General features: G+C 44.5%; 1 protein-coding gene across 1 annotated transcript in view; it reads right to left on the reverse strand.

Moving 5' to 3' along the window:
• Positions 1-17,323, reverse strand: part of PGBD5 (piggyBac transposable element derived 5) — an 81,797-nt gene extending 64,474 nt beyond the window's left edge. Inside the window, exon 1 of the mRNA XM_075995453.1 lies at positions 16,990-17,323. Coding sequence (XP_075851568.1) covers positions 16,990-17,323 — 334 coding nt within the window. The remainder of the gene's footprint in view (positions 1-16,989) is intronic.
• Positions 17,324-24,079: the final 6,756 nt, after the last annotated feature.

Consider the following 24,079-nt stretch of genomic DNA (forward strand, 5'->3'; position numbering starts at 1 on the left):
GGCCTGCCAAGCCCACCAGTACACCACCACACCTAGACCCCGTGACTCTACAAAGAGTGATAACCCCCTTTCTAAGGGTCTCAGCAACAAAGAAGACAGATCAGAAGAAACACAACACACACCCAGAAAGAGAGAGCTACTGGAGGATACAGATGACAGCTTGAATTTTAATTAAAATAATTACAGTGCTCAAAGGGATTCTATTGCAACACACAAGAGGAAAAAAAAAAACAAAAAAAACAGCTTTCCTGTAACTAGAGAACATGATTTCCCAACTAAACAACTCTTCAGACAAAGAGAAGGTGACGGTGGTCATATAGGATTGTGGAATCACTAACCCAGGAGATCAGGACCAAGAAATCTCACTGCAGAGAGAAGCAGGAGGCAGCGGAGGGCAGAAAGGACACGCTAGGACACTGTGAGGCAGCATCCCGAGACCAGGGAAGAGAAGGGACAGATGACAGAGGGGCGGTGAAGGTCGCTGAGTTCTGCACGAGGCAACCACTAGTAGAGGTTCTGAACCTGAGAATAGAGGGGAAAAGGGCAATCTTTCAGGTAGAATAAACTTGCACCTAAAAAGGAATGGGCACAGACTAGCTTAACAGTGGGACCATGGAACTCCAGTGTGGCTTCCCCAGATAAGATATCACTCAGCTATGGAGATAAAAGACACTTGAAGAAAAGAATTCAGAGTACAGTTGGCCCCTGATCAAAACAGGTCTGAACTGCACAGGTCCACTTACACATGGATTTTCTTCTGTCTCTGCCACCACTGAGACAGGGAGACCAGACCTCCTCCTACTCCTCCTCTTCCTCCTGGGCCTACTCAACATGAAGACAGGGAGGATGGAGACTTATACAATGATCCACTTCCACTTAATGAATAGTAAGTACATTTTCTCTTCGTTATGATTTTCTTAATAACACTTTCTTTTCTCTAGCTTACTTTATTGTAAGAATATAGCATATAGGTATTAATAGACTGTTCATGTTGCTGGTGAGGCTTCTGGTCAACAGTAGACTATTAGTAGTTAAGTTTTTGGTGAGTTAAAAGTTATATACAGATTTTCAACTCTGTGGGGGGTCAGCACCCTTAACCCCTGCGTTTTTCAAGGGTCAACTATGTATACCAACAGGCCCCACAGCTGAGACAACAATAATGAAAGGTCTCTAACAACATATGGACCAAAATCAAGACTCCATGGTGAGAAATGAGGAAAGAAAACTGAAGACCATTGAGCCAAACGGTCTTGGGCCTCAATGTCATTTCTCACACCCTTGATTGGACGGGTGATCAATGTCATTTAATCATGTAGATTTCTGTCAGGCCTAAGCAGTTTAACTATCTCAATGATATGCACAAGATATGCAATTCACTGTTTTCAATTAATATCTTCCACATATAATTAAGCATTCTAGATATAACTCAGACTGAAAATAGACTTATGTGCTTTACAGGTGCTTGAAAATTCTATAAGTTAAAGTATAATTGTTTAGTTATTATTACAAGAGTAAATGTTATAATAATTAAAGATTGTAATAGCTGCTAATTTTAAAAACAAAAAGTATTAAGAAATTAAGGGCTTTCAAATACATAAACTGAGAAACACAATGACAGTTAGTACAAATATTACAAATACTATGAGTATGTTGCCCAGATAAAAAGACTATTTATCCTTTTAGAACTGACAGTTATAAAATTTAAATAATGACACAAGGCAGAATAATAGAGTTTAGTTTATATCATAATTATAATCTTTGTAGAATTATTTCATGTCTTAGCTCTTATAATACTAAACTAAATAGCCCTTAAGAATTTAATGTAATCTTACAGTCATTTAATTTCATTCAGGCTATAACTATTTCAAGAAAATGTTCTATTTGGGAATTCTTCACCTAGGGACTATGACTTAAAAGCAAAAAGTCAACAGTGCCACCTTAGAAATTCAGGAGTAGATAAAAATTTCACAATCATGTATGACAATATACATAATGAATCACTTCCAATCTAGACCTAAAAGAGAACATATAGAGCATTAAAAAAAGAAAGTATTATAGAAAACTTGTTTTCATAAATGAAACATTACAATAACAGACTTTATAAGAATGCTTTAAGAATACAATTTCTTAGAGTTTTAAGTCTACGGAGACTAACACTACACTCGAAATGAATGTTAAAATGATGACCACGGACAAATTACCATTTTCAGTAGTTAGAAGATGAAGAATTGCCAAGATTTGCTCAAACTATGAATCCTGGTTGTTAAGTTCCTCCTGGAAAATGTGTTACTGAGAAAAAATTTTTCCCTGAATTAACGCGCTCCTTCTGTATCTTGTACGGCAGACAAGCTGAGCAAACATACCCAGGCCTTTGAGGACGGACAGCCTGCTGGATTAATGAGGAACTCAGCCATGTTTCTGCCTTTCTGGTTTGCCGGCACAGGGAATTCTGGGTAACCAAACTGATGTGTCAAGAGAGTACAAATGTTCCTTATGTGATATCTACTGTCTCCTCAGGGAAGACACCATATACTGGCATTTGAAATGCAGACAGAAATTCTGAAATAATTTTGTTATCCTGAAAGACAAATATACTGTTCCGCTGCCACATTTCCTAGTTTTCCTCAAGTGACTGTAGGAAGTAGCAATTGCATGCAGAAATGTTAGAAGTAAAAATTATAAGTGAGGGCAACATATGAAGTTTACTCCTAAAAATATTCAAAGAACACATTTAAGTGGTGAGCCAAGATTTAGTTTATGGGTTTGTGTCAATGAAATTGCAACATCTTATGAACTGAACAAATCCTCAAGTCTAGGAGATGAAAAGAAGGTAAGCCTTTACCTTCAAGAGCTACTCTTAGGAAGGTGAGGACATCACTGGTAGAAAACCCCTATATTAGCAGATGTAGTAAAAAATGCCTTGCCCAGTGCCCAACCTGAAATGAACACCTCTTCATTTTCACAAATGTGCAGTAGAGTGTCCACAGGTGCAATCAAACTACTAACAGCATGAGAAATTATTATTCCCGTACTACTTTTGGAATTTTGACTCATATAATCTTTAATAAAGTAAAATATTAAAAAAAAAACTTTAGGCCGGGCGCTGTGGCTCACGCCTGTAATCCTAGCTCTTGGGAGGCCGAGGCGGGCGGATTGCTCAAGGTCAGGAGTTCAAAAAACCAGCCTGAGCAAGAGCGAGACCTCATCTCTACTATAAATAGAAAGAAATTAATTGGCCAACTGATATATATAAAAAAAAAAATTAGCCGGGCATGGTGGCGCATGCCTGTAGTCCCAGCTACCCGGGAGGCTGGATCACTCGAGCCCAGGAGTTTGAGGTTGCTGTGAGCTAGGACGCCACGGCACTCACTCTAGCCTGGGCAACAAAGCGAGACTCTGTCTCAAAAAAAAAAAAAAAAAAAAAAAACTTTAGACAGTACTCTTGTATACTATAAGTTCATTCTACAGTTGGCTTCAGTCTGGACTTCAGTAGCTATTTGGACAAAATATATACTTGGTGTATCTCATATGTGTGTGTAATATAAAAAGATAGTAGTAAATCTCTGGGATTGAGTATGATAAAAAGTTAAATAAGGATTCTTGATATAAAAGGTCTTTTTCTGAGAAAAACAGTCTTGGGGAAACAGCATGCTGTTTTCAAATGACTATAGAGAAATATATATTTAATTATGAGGTGGGGAGGAGAAAGGCAAAAAATATTATAAAAATGGAAAATAAATGACAGTCAATTGATTTTTGACAAGGGTGTCAAAACAATTCAATGGGGAAAAAATCATCTTTTCAACAAATGGTGCTGAAGCAACTGAATACCAACATGCAAAGGATAAAACTGCAACCGTACCTCACACCATACCCAAAATATACCTCAAAACAGATCAAAGACATAAATGTAAGAGCTAAAACAATAAAGCTTTTTCTTACACCTATGCCACATTTGTAAAGATTAATTACATATTTGGTAACAAAGAAAACCTTTACAAACCTTTCAAATTAAAGACTTAAAGGAGATTTCTGTGATCAGAATCCAACAAAATTAGGATCAAATAATCAGGTAACAAAAAAGTCTTAAGTACTCAGAAATTAAGAAACACATTTTTAGATCAAAGAATGAGTCAAAAGAAGAACTGAAGGAAACCTTGAAAGCAACGGAAAAGGGAACACTTGTATGAAAACTTACAGAATACACCAGACATTATACTCCAAGGAGATTTTAGTGTCAAATGCTTTCAACAGTACAGAAAATATTTTAAAAATAAAAAGGAACTTTGCACTAATCTTAAGCGATTAGAAAAGGACAGCTCACTAAATCAAAAGGAAGGAGTTATTTAAAAAAGATAAAAGTTCAGACTAATAAAAAACTTAAAATGGACAAATAAACTCAAAGTTGGGTCACTGAAGAGATCAATAAAATATAAAAACACTTCTTGTGCCCAGTTAAGAATAAGATACAGCAAAGATGGGCAGCAGGAGAGAAGAAAGAGAGGAGAGAAGACAAGGGGAAGAGAAAGGGGAAAGGAGGAGGATGTAGAAAAACAGACAAGATTTCTATCCTGAGGACAGATATAGAAAAGCAAATACAATAGAGATTGAACGAATCATTAAAAAAATACTGCATGGAAGCCGGGCGCGGTGGCTCACGCCTGTAATCCTAGCACTCTGGGAGGCTGAGGCGGGCGGATTGCTCGAGGTCAGGAGTTCGAAACCAGCCTAAGCAAGAGCAAGACCCCGTCTCTACTATAAATAGAAAGAAATTAATTGGCCAACTAATATATATATAAAATTAGCTGGGCATGGTGGCGCATGCCTGTAGTCCCAGCTACTTGGGAGGCTGAGGCAGAAGGATTGCTTGAGCCCAGGAGATTGAGGTTGCTGTGAGCTAGGCTGACGCCACAGCACTCACTCTAGCCTGGTCAACAAGCGAGACTCTGTCTCAAAAAAAAAAAAAAAAAAAATACTGCATGGAACTTCAGGTCAACAAATTTGAAAATTATGGAAGAAATATATGATTTTTTTTAGGAAAACAAATCATCCAACTGATTCAAGAAGTAGAAAAATTCAGAAAAGGCACCAAGATCACACAGCTCCACACCTAAGTTCTATCTAACCCATAATTCTACTGTTAAATGGCAACAGGAAACTTAAAAATAAGCTGATTTATTTATAAAGCCAAGCGGAATTTTAATGCCCAAACCTGACAAGCCTGTGAGATGGGAAATTATTAACAAATCAGGCTTATGACTGCTTAGTTACAGAAACTCTGAACTAACATTAGCAAACAGAATTCAAGCATACACCAAAGAGATACATACTGAGACCTGCCTGGGTTTATCCAAGCTCTACAAAGATAGCTCAATACCAGGAAATCAATAAAAGTTACTTCCTCAATAAATTAAATGTGGAAAAAAAACATCGGACCATAGCGATAAAATGCTAAAGAGGCATTTGGCAGAAGTTTAGCAGGCATTCCTTATAAAAATTAAGTAAAATAGAAATAGAAGATAGTTATTCATGAAGCATCGAGTGAGAAGAGCTTGATAAAAGGTATACAAAATGAGCCCTTATTTGTTAAATGACGTTGCCCACCAAAAAAAAAAACTATACATGTATGCATATGCACAAACGTGTCTGTGGGGAATGGGTGGGGGAGGGAGGGAAAAAACATGTCTGCATATGAGCACCAAGTTGTCAGTACTGATTATAAGGACAGAGATAGGAGAGAAAGAGAAGGGAGGAGAATTCCAACACAAAAGGGAAAAGAGTAAAAAAAGGGCTCCAGTCAAGAACTATGTATATCGGCTGGTCTGATGATAGTGGGTTATCAGAACTTATTAACATTAGTGTCACTAAAGTTAGTATTCAACCCCCCACTGCTAAATTTGACTGGCTTAAAAAAAAAAAAAAGAACTATGTATAGTATTACTTTAATGGTTATTATTAAAATTATAGCTGACCCTTGAACAACATGGAGATTAGGGCATCAACCCCCAGAGCAGTCAAAAATCCACATATAACTTTTGATTCCCCCAAAACTTAACTACTAAGAGCCCGCTGTTGACTGGAAGCCTTACCAATGACATATACCGTCTGTTAATGCATATTCTATATGTTGTATGTATTACATACTATATTCCTACAATCAAATAAGCTGGAGAAAAGAAAGTGTTATCAAGAAAATCATAAGGAAGGAAAAAATATGTTTATTATGCAGTAAGTGGCTAAGGATCATCATAAAGGTCTTCATCCTCATCATCTTCACACTGAGGAGGAAGAGAAGGGGTCATTCTTGCTGGCTCAGGGTTGGCAGAGGCAGAAGGAAATCCACATGTAAGTGGACCCATGCAGTTAAACCTGTGTTGTTCAAGGGTCAACTGCATGTATTTTTACATGTATAATTTTTAAAAGATTGCACAGAATATTAAAACAGCTGAGAAAAAAAAAAAAAGTATTCCTTTCTTTTTTAACTCCACAACCGCCACTTACCTTCCCAGTCCAAATCTCAGGGAACAAAAAGTCCTCACTTAATGTCATCAGTAGGTTCTTGGACATTGCAACTTTAAGCAAAATGACCTATGACAAAACCCATTTTTTTTTTCCTCATCAACATTAATAATGAAACGGCATTTTCCAAGGGCCTGTTGTATGTCATCTTGCTTCCAGTCACAGTTTCAAAGAACCTATTGATGTTAAGTGAGGACTCACTGTACTTTTTCGTAATATTACCTCCGGTTCTACTCCTTAACGGAAATGGGCATCAGAGTATTGGCTGCAGGTCAGAACTGAGGCAGAGCCACCCACACGCCTGCCGGGAGCCCCGGCTTGCCAAGCTTGCTAGTCTCAGAGGGAGGGAGACGCTCTGGACACGTAAAGGAGCAGGGCTGGCAGCAAACCATCCTTGGTTTCCCTGGGTACCACCTGCCTCTACCACGTTTACTGTGGCCCTAAACAAGTTTTCCCGCTGGCTCTTTCTGGGGGTTCCCTTAGGACCTAGAATATCCTTCTGACGACAGCACTGGTTACACTGCATCACAACGATTTGTGGACCAGCTGCCTGTCTTCGCCACCAGGATTTAATGCTCGCTGAAGGGCTGGGAACTCTTATTAATTTCTCAAACCCCACTTTCTAACACACTGTCTGGCACATAGTAGGCACTCTATAAATATCTGCCATATGTATGAAATGCACTCAAAAGAAGATACAAAGTCTACGCTCAAAACCTTTTTATTTTCAGGGCTGTTTTGCTTTAGTTTCCCAGGCAGTTTCACTTTAAAATTTCCACTGTTGCTACTGATAAACTGACTGGGTGAAGGAACGTCGGCACTCCCCACGGTGCACAATGACTTGGGTTTGTCCTTTGGCAGCAGGGACATTGGCCCGTAGGAGCCCGGCAGAGACGATGGAAGGCGTACTTAACTTGAATGCCTCCTGTGTAGGGGGGCCTGTGTGATCCCATGTGGGGCCTGGAGCTGCCCTTCCAGGAGAAGGCAATCTAGGGGCAAAGCTGGGACTGGCACCCAGGGACATCTGTCTCCAAAGCTCTGTGCACACCCCAATGCCTTTCTGAGAGGCAGAATGGAAGGCAGATCGTCACTCCTTCCCACCAAAGCATCCTGCACACAACCTTCAGAAATGTGGGCTGTACTCTTTCAGCTATTAACATATTCCCATTCCCGTGATATAATTTGCTGTCTTCCTGAATTTATTAAAATCTTGTCCGAAATCTTTGTATTTCTTATCTGCTACACTTCTTAAACAGAGTCTACAGATTTACAATACGTAGTGTGAATTTGCCCTTGCTATTAGTTACCTAAAATTTACCTCTTTCCATCCTAAAGAAAAGCAACTATTGTCTCTGATTTCCAATTGGGTTCTGTTCCAGGACTCCAGTGGCATTTCGAACGCATGTCCCCCTAAAATGCCATAGGTTGTGGTCAGCACCCCAGCTCGCCTAAGAAAACACAGCCAAGAAAAACAGGAAATTCTGGAAGGAGATGTACACTGCTTGTTGTGAGTGTTCTGAAGCAAACATCTACTCACAGAACCTCAGATCCTCTGGCAATCCCCCCTACAAACGCAGCAGTGGGATCCCGGGAACACGTATTTAGGACGGCACTGGTGAAAGACGTCGACTTCCCCAAGGTACAAAGTGCTCAGGTAATCAAGACTTTCACTAACCAGTCTGTGGATGATTCCACCTGTAGACATTCTCTCCTCCTAGAAAAACCTTCCTCTATCCTGATCCTTTCTATTCTCACTGTAACCCTGTTTCAAACTTGAGAAAATAGGTCTCTCCCCTGTTACTTCTAAGGTGATTCCATTTTCTGTTGCTTTTGCCATGGAAGCTTGTTAGAGGCTCCCCCCCCCAAGGTGGGGTCTCACTCTGTCACTTAGGCTGGAGTACAGTGGTATGATCAGGACTCACTGCAGACTCAACTCCAGGACTCAAGTGATCCTCCTCTGCCTCAGCCTCCTGAGTAGCTGCTGGGACTATAGGTGTGTACCACCATCCCTTGCTTTTTTTATTATTTTTATTTTTTTAGTAGAGACAGGGTCTTGATATGCTGCTCAAGTTGGTCTCAAACTCCTGGCCTGAAGCCATCCTCCTGCCTCATCCTCCCAAAGTGCTGGGATTACAGGTGTGAGCCATGGTACCCAGCCCATCTTGGAAGCTTTGAAATGTCAAAGTTGTATTTATCTTGGTTTCCTGTCCACTACTTCAGAGAGGATGGGACCAAGCATCGGTGAGTGCAGTGACCATTTCTGACCAAGGTCTCAGCCACCTGCCCATGGGGTCTCTCTTCCAGACTTCTGCTCACTTCCCACTGCCCACAAGCCAGGCAGCAGCCCCATCTCACTGCAGGGGCTGGGAAGAGGTGCTGACATTGCCTGGGGTGGGAGGCACCCAGAGAAGACGGGTCTGAGAACAGTGGTCATCTGTGCTTCACAGCCCCCTGCAAGGGACTTATTAGCTGATCTGACCTGCATAAGCCATGTCTCACATTCACTGCTCTGCTCATCAGCCCTACTCATGGATCCTTCCTAGTACCCTAACCAAAGGGTCCAGTCTACCCTATGTCACTTAACCACTCTGACTCAGTTTCCTCATTTCAAAAATAGGAATAATGACGGTACTCAGCTCACAAGATGGTTATGAAGATTACATAGGTTAGAAAGTGCTTAGAACAGCATCTGGCTCATAGTAAGTGATACACATTTGTTAGACAAATAAAAGGGTATAAGCAGCTGGCTTGTACCCTTTTAGACAGGACCCCAATAGTGTCCTGTCTTGGGAGTCTCTGGCCATTAGGAAGTAGGCAAGTGGTAGAAGCCCAAGGAAAGGCCAGCAAGTTCAGTCTTCTACCCAAGACAAAAATCTCCCTATAACACACTGGTGCTTCCAGGATAAGGAATTCATTCCTTTGTGAACTGCCTCATCCGCACTTCTGCTATTTGGGATGTTAGAGATGCTCAGCTCCTTGTAAACATTCTTTATCAGTGCCAATTCCCAGATGCATTTTAAAAATCTGCTTCAGCTATCTATTCTTTTGTTCATGCAATCATTCAGCAAAAGTTGAGCACTTATCACGTTCTCACCGTGACCACAGCACCCAAGGTCTCTGCCCACATGGAAAATGAACTAGTTGATGTTGGATGGCAAGGGGTGTTAGGAGGGACCTGAGGGAGAGTAGTGATATTAGATCCGTAGAGACAGTGACACTGGAACCAGACCAGACCAACAAGCAAGGGCTGCCATTCGAACATCAGCAGAAAGAACATTCCAGGTGGGGACCTGGCAGGCACAAAGTCTCTGAGATGGACAGAGGATCGACTTAATGGTAGGACAAGTGCTGCAAGGTGACACTGGAGAGGAAGGCTAGGGTGGACCTGTCCACCTGGAGGCCACACTAAGGAACCTGCATTTCCCTTGGCTTGGATGGGAAGCCATGGGAGGGTTTTAAGCAGAGAAGGGAGTAGATGGACTCATGTCTGTAAAACATCACTTTTCCACCACAGCCTGGGGAAAGAGAAATGCGGCCGGGGTGGTGGACACGAGTAGAAGCTGAAAATCCAAACAGATGAAGGCTCCAGCAGCCCGGCCAAGGGGCAATGCTGTCCTGGTTATAGCTGGCAGCAACGGCAATGATGTCAGAAGTAGAAGGACTTGTGATTCTAAACTCCTTAATAAAAGTGATTTCTTAAATATACAGCTAAATTTGGCCATTTGTTCATCCTTTTGTAATAATTCTTCCTGGTGGGGAAGAAAGTTCTTTATACCACATGTGAGGCTAGGCAAACACCACCTTTCCATAGGAGGTATTTTAGGTATTCTATTATTCTTCTAGCATGACATCCCCTCATGCCCCCCAGAAGATGATACTGTACTTCTTCTCACCAATAAAGGAATAAAGGTTTTATCACATTTCCTTTTGTTGTCCCTTTCTCTCTTCCTTCCTTAAAGGAAGGACCCCAGTGCTTTTCCACGATTCCACCGTAAGTACTCATTTCTCAACAAACTTGCCAAATGCCCCTCCAGTGGGATCCAGCATTTGCTAGGTAAATCTGAACTTGGAGTTTGGATTCTTGGAATCTGAACTGTGGAACTTGGAGTTGGATTCCTGCTGCAGTTACTTGCGATGGTAACAAATGTCAAATTTCAACACAGTTTTCACCAAGACGACCTGAAGCAAGGAAGTTCAGTTTGGTGGGGAACAGAGCTAGCTGTCCATAAGCAAAGTGACAGGCCTTCTCCTTCCCCCAGCCTCCCATGCTTCTGCCCAAATTGTTCTCTTGTTGAGACACTTTTCCTTTCTCTTTACCTAATTTTTATTTATTCTTCAAAATGTAGCTTAGAGGCCAGAAACACTGCCTCCTTCTTCCCTAGCCTAGCTGAAGAAGGTGTCTCACCTCTGGAATCTTGTAAAAGTCCATGTTTACCCTGATCAGAGCATTCACCAGAGACTCTCATCTCTTTTTCTTCACTTGGTCTCTCCTACTGGACTCCGGGGGGCATGTCTTACTTACCGTTTTATCCCAGCAGGGTCCAATGTGCTTGCTGAATTAATACACGGCACATCCCGCACCTTGCTGGTGGGAGTATAAACTGGAAAACTGCTTGGCAGCATCTACTAAGCAGTGGTTCTCAACAATTCTGCCCTGCAGGGAAATTTGGCAATGTCTGGAGCCCTATTTGGTTGTCACAACCGGGGAGAAGGGGTGCTGTCCGCATTAAGCGGGTAGAGGCCTGGGATTCTGCTAAACATCCTGCAATGCACAGGGCAGCACCCCAGAACAAAGAATCATCTGGCCCCAAATGTCAACACACCCAGACTGAAATGAAAGACTATACTGAAGGCAAACAGACACCTAACCCATGACCCAGCAATCCCACTCCTACGTACATACGACCAAGGGAAATGATGTGTATGTCCACCAAAAAAACACATACAAGAATGTTCATAGCAGCCTTACTCATAAAAGCCCCCAAACTGGAAACAGCCTAAAGGCCCACTGATAGGATACTGGATAAACTGTAGCATACATGTACAATGGAATACTACACAGCAATATAAAGATATGACTACTACATGCAATAATATGGCTGCATCTTACAGATCAAACAATATAATGAGCAAAATTAACCTACGGTGATGAAACTCAGAATAATGGCTGTCTCTGGGAGCAGGGAGGTACTGACTGGGAAGGGACGAGGGGGGACCTTCAGGGTGCTGGGAATGTTCTTTACCCCAATCTGGGCAGTGGTGACATGGATGTACCCAGGTAAGAATTCGCTGTGCTGTGCACTAATGACTCATGCACTCTCTGTGCTATACCCCAATAAGCTTCCTCAAATGAAGTACTCCTCTAAAAGCCACCCTACTGGTGGGATTAGTTTGCTGCCTCATAAGCAAAAAGATGTTCTAATAGACTCTCCGGTACACTGTCGGCAGGAGCATAAAGCGGCACATTTCTGGAAGGCTCTTTCACAAAAGATATAAAAAGTCTCAAAATAATGTGCAAAATCCTTACTTCAATATTATTTTGATCATTTCATGCTAAGGAATAAATTAAGGATATGTACACAAACTTAACCTTGAATAATATTCATCATAGCATTGATTTAATAGCAAAAAAAAAAAAAAGTGGGGGGGGGAAGTGGGGCAATAAACTCAGTTCTAACCAAAGGGAACTGCAGAGTCTTACATAGTTAGTAAAATGGCTTTTTAAAATTTAAATGGAAAATGTTCACAATATATTAATTATAATTAAAAATCAGGTATACCAACCATATGTAACCTAAGATATATGAAGTATATATTCAGTAAGTCAACTGTGGTTATCTCTGGGTAATGAAAGATAATAGTCTTTTTAAATTTTATCATTTTTCTTTTTATTTTCTAAAATAAATGTATATTACTTGTTAAGAGGAAAAAATATGTAATCACAGCTCTTAAAAATAAAGGTGAGTTTCCGACACTAAGACTGAGATTAGACCTCAAGTAAATCACTGTGTTCCAGAGTATTCAAAGCCCCACCTCCTGCAAAACAGCCCTAAGCTCCCACTAGGAGGGCTCAAGGGTGGCAAGGATTAAATAAGGAGCTAGATAAAATTCTAGAATCTTCTCTTCTGTGTCTTGATTGTGGCGTTGATTTAAAAAATCCATTCATGTGTTAAAACTGCCAGAACTACATACCCTCCCCCCAAAAAAGTTAAAAGCAATTCATTTTTAACTATGAAAATAAATATTCTTGACTGAAAAAAGTTCTAGTTAAAGAAAAAAAAAACAACATTCCCTTTCCTGATTTATTGAGTCTGGCTAGTTGGATAGTGATCAATTAACCAGGTAATCTCAGCACCCCCAGACCAAAAAGACACATCTGTCCTTCCTCTGTGAAGTGGAAATGGCAAGTACTCACCACAGAGTTCTAGTGAAGATTAAGTGTGACAATGCCTGCAAAAGCAAGCGACAAATGAGAACTGCTATTGTCAGCAGCAGCAACAACTCAAGTTTCACCCCCACATGGACAGACTCCTGGGAAAAGAGCAAAACGGCTCTCCCAGGAAGCTCCCTTCTCTGAATCTTATGTGGCCACTGCAAGATGACACCGGCTTGAGCTTAATTACTACATAGCATTGCCTTAGCTCACCAAGATTCAAAGATCTCCCTGGAACCACAGAACGTGGCACAGAGCTAAAGACAGGAGCAGCTGCTTATACTTCACGCCACAGACAGGGCTCCAGGGCTCTGAGCTTACAAACCCCTTTTTCTCTTCCTGTCAAAATGACTTCAAACCACATAAATCAAACTCTAAAGATAAAACATTCAAACATGCCAATCTCCAAAGCCATATGTTCCTCTCCAGCTTCTCAAGGTCATGCCTCCTTGCTGAATGATTAGAGGGTTGCTAATATGGTACATGGGTAAAAAAACAAAACAGCAACAACAGAACCAACCTCTTCTATGAAGCCCGATCTCTAACAGAAAGATCGAACAGCTCAGATCCCAGCCAGTCACGACAAAGGACCGACAGAGCCAAGCAGACAAGAGTCCTTGAGCATCTGTGAATCCGTCAGTTCCTTTGCCTCCTCCGAATCACAAGACTGCTCAGAATAAGAAACCAAAAGGGCAGAGACTCAAAAAGCAGCCAGGCCTGAATTTCAAGCTATTTCTAAAGAGTGAGCTCCCATGCTGTGTTGGTTATCAGCAGTGGGCAGGGGAAGCCCACAGCTTGAGGGGCTATTCTAGAAGCATGTGCAGCAAGTCTGGTTTAGGGAGGGTCATGGGCTCTGCACTCCCAGTAAGCATGTCAGCTCCCAGGCCGACCCTCCAGCCATGCAAGGGTTAAGAGCCTGTCAAGCTAGCCCTGCAAGCACACGGCTTGTGTTTCTGTCATCCCAAGGGGACTCACACCTCAAAGCACAGCCAGAACCAGGGGGAGGTGAGAAAGGAGACAGAGGGGTGGCAGAGGCCCTTCTCCACCAGTAATTGTTGGTTGCACTTCCTGAGCGGCTGATCTAGGAAGCAAAATATGCTGAAAACAGAAGGAATTGGCTGGGAACACTAGAACAGCCTGAGGAATGATTGGGATTTCCAACCTTAACTATAGAAATGCAGCTATTAGGGCTGGCACAGGATTGAGCACTGCTGCAACCCTTCCCCTCCTCCTCTCAGCTGGGCACCGAGGACGTCCCTACTGTGTGCACTCCCTCCACAAGGTGGAGCATATGGTGGCTCCAACTACAGCTCAATGCACACTGGTCCTCAGTGTCTATCCCCTCCTGCACAGCACTCTCTGCAAAGGTTTCTAGGTCACTCAGAGCTCAGAGACAGCAGTTATAATCTTTTTCTGATTAAAAAAAAACCCTATTTAGCCCAAACTAGCAAGCAAAAAACGTTTATGCATGATACAGTGACGTACACACATCTACTTACATGCACATTTACATAAAATCCACATCTATGTACGTACATGTACACCTGTTTTCACAGTGGGAGCAAAGCAGGAAGCTTCCTCTATAAATCTGGAATCCTGTGCTTTTCTCATTTGATTCCAGAAGCAACAGCTATTTGGATTACAAATTTTCTATTATAAAGCCTGATTGGGTACAGATGGAAATGCTACCAGCTTACTTTCCTACCCAACCCACTCTACCCACCCAGTGAGATCTGTTAATAAACTGAGGAAGAAAGATGGAAAAGAGATCCAGGCTGCATTCCTTGCAAGTACAGAATGCTTGCTTGTTGGAGTGTCTTAGATACTGCACTCTGGTAAACCTAGCAGGCTGAACCTCTTGGCTCTCAGAGTGGCTGGGGTGCAGCTCTCAGCCTCTTGACAAACACATCCATCTCTCTCCATGCTGGTAGGTGCAAAGATTTTCTCTGACCAACCCCATACTTCTGCATCTATTTTCAGCCCCCATAAGCCATATTCCAGTGTTTCAGGGAAGACTGAATTCAAGCTTAACAAGCCATCAACCTCATCTCACCACACCTCTTCACCCCAAATTTCCCTCAGGGAGAAATTTGCAAAAAGAAGAAATTCTAAATTAGAACTGGATTTAAAAGGCAAACTCCCACACAGAACAGGAAAATGAAAGTGGGTATAAAAAAACAAATAACCACTAAAGTCTTTGGTTAAAGGGCTTCACTGTGATTCTTAGGTCCAGGTGTGAACTCAGTGGGCATCTGCAGGAAGTAGAATTTTAACCTAATGCCAAATGACACACGATATTGCTCTTCATGACCATAAGTGCTGCGGTGGCCAGATTAAATGTCCATGCTGCAGAATTTCACCGATTTAAAGGTTACCAAGAAATATAAGATTGCTTTTAAACGTATTTCAGCGTGCTCACCCTTTTCACACCAGCACACTCATGATTCTTATTCATAACCAGGCTTAACCTAGCACAAGTTCCCTATTTTGCCTAGAGATATAGACAGACTTGCTATATTCTCCCAGGTGGACTTGTATCTCAAATGTTCCAAGACCAGAACTGGAGCACAGATACTCAAGGCATAGAGTCTGCCAAACCAGACACTGGACTGGTATAATTCTTAAATAGCCAATATGGAAAACAGCTGTCCAGGGCAGGAAGAACTTAATGACATCCTGGAAAATGTATGGTGGTATAAAAGGACCATACAGAGTGAGTGATTCTGAAAATTCCCAAACTCTTAACCACAGCCCAAATGCACAATGCACATTTACCCACCCCATAGCACTGCACAGCTAACTCCGACTTTGCAAGCCCAGCTGTAGCTCCGTGCAACTACACTGGCGCAGTCTGTCGAAGGTTTGCAAACCACTCCCTGCTCACAGAGTCCAACCAGCCCTACCAACCTCCCAGCAGGCTTGAATCATGTCCAGATTCAAGTCCCAGCACCAGCCAGAGGTTCCTTGGGCCTGCTCTTCTGTGTGCCATGGTCCTGACAGGTTGAACAATAATCAGAGAAAACCACAGAAAAAGCGGCTAGCGGCATCAAGCCCACAGAGGCCACTCCCTGGCCTTTATCAACACTGGTTGCGTGCATTTCCACGGAAGAACACAGTGTGCAGGAACATGGGCCTGCCACAGAAGGCCATGGAGCAAGGAAAACAGCATCAGAGGGTGGCTGCGGAGGGCTGGTCTCCACCTTTCAAAGAAGGCAGAGGCTGCTGAGGTTAGGCAGGGTAAGTACTGATCTTATAAAGCCAACCCACAAAAGCAAGCAGTAAGGAAGCCTTGGGGCCGCTGCAGCTGCCTGTAGTCAGCCACCGTCTCCAGGTATTCCCGGCTCGGCTATTACCACAGTGGAAAGCAGAGCACACGGACAGTACCTGCTGGGGTAAGAGCATGCACCTGCATCAACGCTGCTGAATCCGTCTCTTCCTTCCTCCAGGGTTCTTAGCAAGGGAAAGTTCTCAGGTTAACAGAACACTAAGCCCAGTAAAGACGCCATGGGTGGCCCGTCCCTCAGCTCTCACTGGGCCACGCTCCAACTGCTACCTGCCTCACTCCGTCACCTGGGTAAGGCTTGCTCTCTGGCCATCACCGCAAAACATCTCCCATCCGCTCTCCCCCACCCCAGCCAAGCAGGCTGTCAGAATCACGCAACTAGGATAGCCTAACTTTAAGCGGCCCCTAAAGTCCAACCCCACAGGTGTGACTGGCTTCCAGGGCAGCACATGAGGACACTCCAGCAAGGGAAGGCAGACTCTCCTCATCGGGGAAGCGCTAGCCACGGCCTCCATCGCATCCCCTTCGCCCACGGACGTGGAGCCCCCAGGTGAGACTAATTTCGCACTCAGTCCCAGCTCCCCGAAACTGCATTTGCGTCCTGAAGGCGCAGCTGCCACAGTCAAGCCAGCACAGGGGGCATCTGCAGTCCGTGCGCCCCGGTGCCCACGGCTCTCGGGCACAGCACCCCGGGGGTCCAAGTGGGGGTCCCGGCGCCGCGCCCTTGCACCCCGCCCCGCAGGCCGCCCCTTACCGCCAGTGTCCTCAAAGCGCGGGGGCGGGCGGTCCCGCAGCGCGTTGCTCCAGCCCGCGCTGGCCTCGTCGTCTTCCGGGCCCAGCGAGTCCGCGGAGCCCGGCGGCTGGGCGGCGGGGGCCCCCAGGGGGCCGGGGCGCTCCCGCTCGTCGTCCGAGGAGGCGGCCGAGGAGGAGCGCGAGGCGGCCGAGGTGCTGTAGAAGGGGTTCCCGCCGCTGTCCGGGCCCGACTCGCCGAACACGTCGTCCGAGATGTGCAGGCTCTCGTAGCGCGCGCGGGCCGCCTCGAGCAGCGCCGGCGCCCTCCTCCGCGCGCCCGCGCCGCCCTCGGCCATGGCCCCGGCCGCCGCCCGCGCGCCCGCGCCCCACAGCGCCTCCCAGCCGCACGCGCCGGGCCCCGGGCCCGCGCCGCGGCCCGCCGCCCCCCACCAGCGCAGCCCGCAGCACAGCGCCCGCCGCCCCGCGCCCGGCCGGCCCGCCGTCTTGGCCGCCGCGGGCCCGGGGCCCGGGAAGCGCCCTCGGAGCTCCGGCACCGCGGGCTGCGCGCCGCGGCAGAGGCTGGGGCTGGGGCTGGGGCTGGGGCTGCGGCCGCGACCGGGCGCCGCTGCGCTCCGCGATCCGCGCTCCCTCCCGCAGCAGCGCCGGCCGACCTTCCCGGGCGCGAGCCGCCGCCGGCGGGCCCGCCTCCTCGCACCTCCGCCCGCCGGCCAATGGGGAGCCTGGCGCGGCGGCGGCCGGGAGGGCGGGGCGGGGCCTGCGCCGGGGACGCCCGGCCTCTCCGCGGGGCGGGGCGGGGCGGGGAGCGGCCGCTGCCGGCTCCGGCCCGTCGGCTCCTGCGGGACGCGCCGCCCGGGACGGCCCCGACAGACCCCGCGAGCCCGCCGGGTCGGGACGGGGTCCGGGAGGCCTGGGGAAGGGGTGCTCGGTGGGGCCTTCCTCCCGCCGAGTCCGCGGACCGGAGCGCGGGCCCACCCGGCTCCGCGTCCTCCCGCAGTCGCGCCAGCCCGGGGAGCTGTCCGCGCCGGTGGTTCTGAACCAGGCGCTGCGGAGACGCTCCAGGTAGGCGTGGGTCCCAGGGTCACCTCTCCCGAGGCTGCCGCTGCCTCCCGTGGGTCACCCCCGCGGCGCCGTGCGCTCCTGTAAATACCGGGGCTGTCGGGCTTCCCGGAGTCTTGCCATAATTAGGAGCCTGCCTCGCAGGTCTATTTCTGGGGTCAGATACTAGCTCAGTCTCGCTTCAATGTCCCCATAATGTAAGGGTGGCTGTAACGCAATTAGGTGTACAGTCATTTCTCGTCATCTTTGACGTTTGACATCTCTTGAACTCAAAATATTCATTACTGCCAAACATCGATTACTCTAACACATCCATTGAACGTCTCCTTCACACACATGTTTTACACAGTCATTTATTAAAATATTGCACGGTCACCCGGGCTCCAGTGCTTTGATAAACAATAGAACAGAAATGCTCCCTCCGCCCCTCTTTCTCGGGCAGGAACGTTTGGTGGTCATCTTGTTGATGGCCCAAACATCAATCAGACTTTGTCTTCGTGCTCCCTTCCCTCAAATAGTGCAGTAAGTCACGTTAATGGTAATTGGGTCATAAAGTCACTTTCACTCTGAAATAAAATAAATCCTTGGAGATGTGAAGGGCTTGCAAATCCTCCTGGGCATTAACTAAATGATAATTACACAAAAGGGAGACGCATGTTGCTACTTCTACACATGCATGAAAGGAGGAAGGACCATTCTGCCACTAAGTGAGGTCAATTCTAGTGTCAAACAGGAACCTTCACTCATGCCCTCCCTTCTCCAGTCCCTGTGGTTCCTCCCCCCGAAACCAGGCGCTCTGCACAGGCATGCCTCCATGATAATCACTAACAGACGATATATAAAAGGAAAGGATTCACAGACATTGCTAGTTATGTGGATTGGCTGATAAATGAGAAGGTGTTTGCAAAGCATTTCAACTCCCTTGGAAGAACTATGCCACAGAAAAGGGCTGGTTTCCAACATACCTGGGCTAACCATCTCGAAGATTTTGAAGACTTATCAGAAAGGGTCATGGTGAAGCATAGGTTGAAGAGGCCACGAGCAAAATAAGACTGCATAGCTCAAGTTCAAATTTTGCAATTAGGAATTGGGTAAGACTCCTGCAAGTTTTCCTGTTATCTATTACAAAATAGTTGAATGTGATCCAGAGGGTTAAAATCTGAATGAGTTTCTTCTCTTGATGAATGAGTTTCTTCTCTTCTCCAGCTAGCCAGTGAAAAAGTCAGCAGCTAAGGTGTGTGTTTTAAACACAATGAGTTGCTTTGCTACCCATAGCAAGCAGAGAGCAAAGCAGTAACAGTGATAAGGATGGATGGACAGCCTTCCATTATCCCTAATTTGCACTTGTATGGTACCAATCCCAAGGAAACTGTGGGGCCTTTGTGTTTCCTAGGCTCACAAATGTTTGTAGCTCACACAGGATGCAATATTGAGAAGAGGATTATATGGTCACAAGAGAAACCCTCTGATAAATCAAACTGTTACTTCAAAGCTTGTCAAATAAAAATAAGATGACTATTTCAGCTTAGAGTTTTTAGCATGTTACTTTTATTTAAGCAAGTGTTTCCAAACAAGAAAAGTGAAAATATTCCAACCTGTGAAGACAGGTGACTGCTTTTTATTGTGGTGAAAGGAAGGGAGAGGAGACAAAAGAATTGGAAAACAAAAAACTTTCTCATCTGGCTGGCATCCTCGTACATGACGTTGCCATTATGATTCTACATCATTTTTATTAGTAACATTGTGAGGATAATTATAGAATCCATATTACACTGAGGTCTTTTAACTTTGAGTTATTTGAAATCATCTTCCAAATAATTTAACTATGAAATATAATTAACTAATTTAAGGTTAATATTGAGCTTCTGGTTTATGGGTTTCCCAAAGAGCTCAAGGTATTAAAAGCAATTCATTGTGTAGTAGATGCCTTAGGTTTTGTTAAACTAGTGGTTCTTACTTTTATGTAACAGGGCCTAAGTGCCATATTTCATTAAGCCTAAGCCTCCTTTCATGGTATAATGCACAATTGTTTTATGTATCACTAAGAAAGAAAAAATGCTACCTACCATAGAAAACTGTGATACAATGTTTTTTTACTTCTAATTTTAATTTAAACTTATTGAGAAAACTCTTTGATAATTAGTTGGACATATTTTTATTATGTGTCGCTCTAGTGCATACATAAATATAAAAATGTAAGTTAAAGTAATTGGTTAAAGTTTTGCTAATTTTGCACTCAGAATCTCACTATCCTTGTTTATTTTCTAACTCAGAGTTGTCGATGCCCAGGTTTTCCCCACAATGTGCTTCTCTGAGTCACCCAGAGCTTTTGGGATGCCATGTCTCTTATAACAGTGCTCCTAGGTCATCCAAGCAATGGGCCTCTCATTCTGCATTGCTTGATGCTGGTGTTTTGTTTGTTTTGTTTTGTTCTGTTTTATTTTATCTAATCCAAAGTTTTTACACAATAACTAGATTTATGTTCCTTCTTCCAAGAGACCTCAGGAGGCCTATGACCTGGCACATCAAGGGGTGAGAAGGCCAGGCATGCCCTAGGAATAGTGACAAAGTCTGCATAAGCTCAAACTGTGATGACTGCACTAGGATTTCCACATTCCCAGAACCAACTATAAGACAATTTGTGGCTGGCCACAGTGGCTCATGCCTGTAATCCCAAAACTTTGGAAGGTGGAAGCAGGAAGATCACTGGAGGCCAGAAGTTCAAGACCAGCCTAGACAACATAGCAAGACTCCACCTCTACAAAAATTAAAATTAAAAAATAAACTGGGCACGGTGGCATGCATCTATAGTCCCAGATACTTGGGAGGCTGAGGTGGGAAGAATCTCTTAAGCCCAGGAGCTGGAGGTTATAGTGAGCTATGATCATGCCACTGCACTCCAGCCTGGGTGACAGAGACTCTGTCTGTAAAAAAGAAAAAAAAAAGGGAGAGAGAGAAGATAGGAGTTGAGGGTCCTAGAGGCTAATAAAGCATTTCAAGGAGGAAGGGAATAACTGACTGTCAGATGCTGTTAAGAGATGTAGTAAGAGGGCTGAGAATCAACCTCTGGATTTGTCAATGAAATGACAAAACTAAAATTGGAGTGGATTTGAGAATGGGAAAAGAAATGGGGGTATTGAATAAAGACAAATTTGGAAGAGTTTTGCTTCAAAGAGAAGAGAGAAAGGGGAGGTTCCAAAGAAGATAAGGGGTAGAGGGAGAGATTTTTTTCTAAATTAGATGTTTGAGTGGTTGTAGGAATGATTCCGTAGGGAGGATATAGGAAAGATGCAGGTGAGAAAGGGAACAGTTGCCAAAGCAGGTCCTTGATGGCTTGAAAGGTGGTGAGCTGGAACGAACAAGAGGAAGGTTTCATCTTCGCGCAGAGAAAGTGGAGTAAAGATTCCGTGTATGCACATCCATAGATGTAGTGGAAGTCTGCAGCATTCTTTCCTCTCTGATTTGGTTTTCCTAGTGAAGTGGGAGGCAGGGTCATCGGCTACACCCGATGCAAGGGGAGAGCTGTTTAGCTTTCTGTCCTGGCTGTACATCAGAACCACCTGGAGAGTCTTAAAAGCACAACTCACATCCAGGGCCCAGTTCCACATCAGCTAAATCAGATTCTCTGGGGGTGGGCGGCTGGCAGTGGTGTGTTTTCAAGATTTCTGGGTGATTCAACAGTGCAGCCAAATTGAGGATCCCTGGGCCAGGAGTTTGAGGAAAGGAGGTGAAGAGCAGTCAAAGTGGTTATCTAGGAGAGTAAGACTTAGATGGCTAGAGAAACATATCTGGATTTATAGTCGAGAATTTAATGTGAAATGGGCCAGCATGGTTCTGTTTGTCTCCAATTATATTCCGTTGCTAGGGGTGGACACAGCGTCAACAGAAGGCTGGGTTTTACCAAAGTGGGATTTTAACAGGAATATACATGATGGAACAGGAGAGCACCAGAGAGTGACCACAGAGATGGGCGTGGAATCTACACCAGCAAATGGGGCAAGTGAGAAATTGGGGGGAGGATTAAAGAACATGAAAAAGGAGGTGGGTAGATAGCTTCTAATCACAGGAATTCTTTTTCTCTTTTGATGATAATTAACATTTCCATGAATTAATTTCAGGCAGCTAGACCCCTGCAAAGCAGCACAAACAACTCTGATTAGTGTTTCAGCCTACCTTTCTCACCAACCAGTGAACATCATGAGATGTTTAGAACAAAGAAAAAATACGCATTGGAAGCGAAATCTTCTTATTCTTAGATAATGGGATACTTTAGTGAGTCAGTGTTGTTTCCAAAGCCCTTTCCACAGTTTTGTACATTTATCTTGTGTCTCTTCCCTGCTCCCTTGGCAACATCTCCCCTCTTTAAGCACACCCACCCCCACTCCACCAGTTCTCCAACAACAAGGGAGGGGTCTGATAGAGCACCATCCCTCAAGTGCATTTGCCTTTAAAAGGGAAACTGCAGGAGGAGGCCCGTGCTTAAACACAAATGAAAGGATTGCTTAGTGGTAGAATTTCAGGTATTTTATAAAAGAGGGAGCATATAGCTAGCTCCCTGCTAGCTGGGGGGCTTTCTCAACATTCCTAAATTCACAAACCCATGTGTGGCATGGACACAATTCAAAGTATACACTGGATTTTCAGGGTCAAATTCTATCTTAAATTATAGAACTGATGTGTTGTTGTAGATTTAGTATAAAGCCACATCTGTCCGTCAGGTTTCTTACTATGAGAATGACTAAAGAATGGTTCTTACCAAATTGTCCGTGAGAGGCGAGTCACCTGCAGAACTCACACAGCGAACTTGGAGCAACCACCCAGGTGGAAGCCGTCTGCACGATCGCTGTAGGATAAAGAAGAGAACCAGGAGGACAAACACTTGTATCAGGATTTTCATCAAATGTAGCACAACCGCCAACCATTTTTCCATCTTTATTACTGAGAAACAATTCAGTAATTGTTTCTTATAAGCATTAATGTTGGGATTAAAAATACCCTTGGTCACAATGAACAACTTAATTATCAGAAGAACATTGCTCTTTCATGTCTGTTCTAATTGGTAAAGCAGCACTACTAACAGAGGCTAGAAAAATTTCCACAAGGTTGAAACAACAAGAATTCCCTACTTCAACACAGATAGATATGTCTTCCTCATAACATTCTAAGTAGTGGATATTTCAACATTTGCTTCTTTAATGAAGGCTAAAAAAAAAAAAAAAAAAAAAAAAAAAAAAAAAGGAGAGCCATAAAAATAATAGTCAGCTTTTATGTATGCCTTCTGGATGCCAGGAACTGTGCTCAGTGGTTTATGTGGAGTATCCAATTTAATCCTTGCGACAAACCCTGCGAGGTTACTATTTTCATGATCCGTTTTGTGGATGACAACACATATGCTTAGAGAGGTGAAGTCAATTTTCCAAGGTCACACAGCTCGTAGACAATGGAGTCAGAACTCAGACAGTCTCATTCCAGACTGAGCTCTTCAGGTTGGCTGCCCACAGTTTTTTTGACTGTCATCTGCTCCCCAACCTATTCCCATTTAAGGACAGCCAGCAATACCTAAATCGCAGGGGCTGTGCATGAGGGGTGTCCACCGGCTTCCATCACTTAGACCCTGGTGGAAGGGCTGACTCATACGTTCTGCTTCAGCTCTTTCCTCTGCCCAGGAATGAATCCATCCTTCAAGCCTTAGCATTAATGAGATGGTGTAGGAGGTGGACTGTGGCTACCCCCCTGAGCCTAGAGTCAAAGCTTGAGTCTGCTTACAATACTGAATAAAAGCTTTGAATTGATGAACACCCCACTTCCATAGAAGGTGGTCCTGCTCTCTCTAACAGGAGTGGCAACCACTGGAGCAGGGGTCCCCTGGCCCCAGTCAAAGCCAGCACACACGGTTATTGCCAAAATGAAGCCAAAAGTTGACTGCTCATAGACCTTTTGCCTCATTTTAATGCTAAAAATCACACCCAAGGGTATAAAGATTTACTATGCTAATGAGACATATGATGTATGAAGAAGCATGATTGCTGGATGGG

Source organism: Microcebus murinus, chromosome 19, assembly GCF_040939455.1.
Source record: "Microcebus murinus isolate Inina chromosome 19, M.murinus_Inina_mat1.0, whole genome shotgun sequence".
Classification (NCBI taxonomy): Eukaryota; Metazoa; Chordata; class Mammalia; order Primates; family Cheirogaleidae; genus Microcebus; species Microcebus murinus.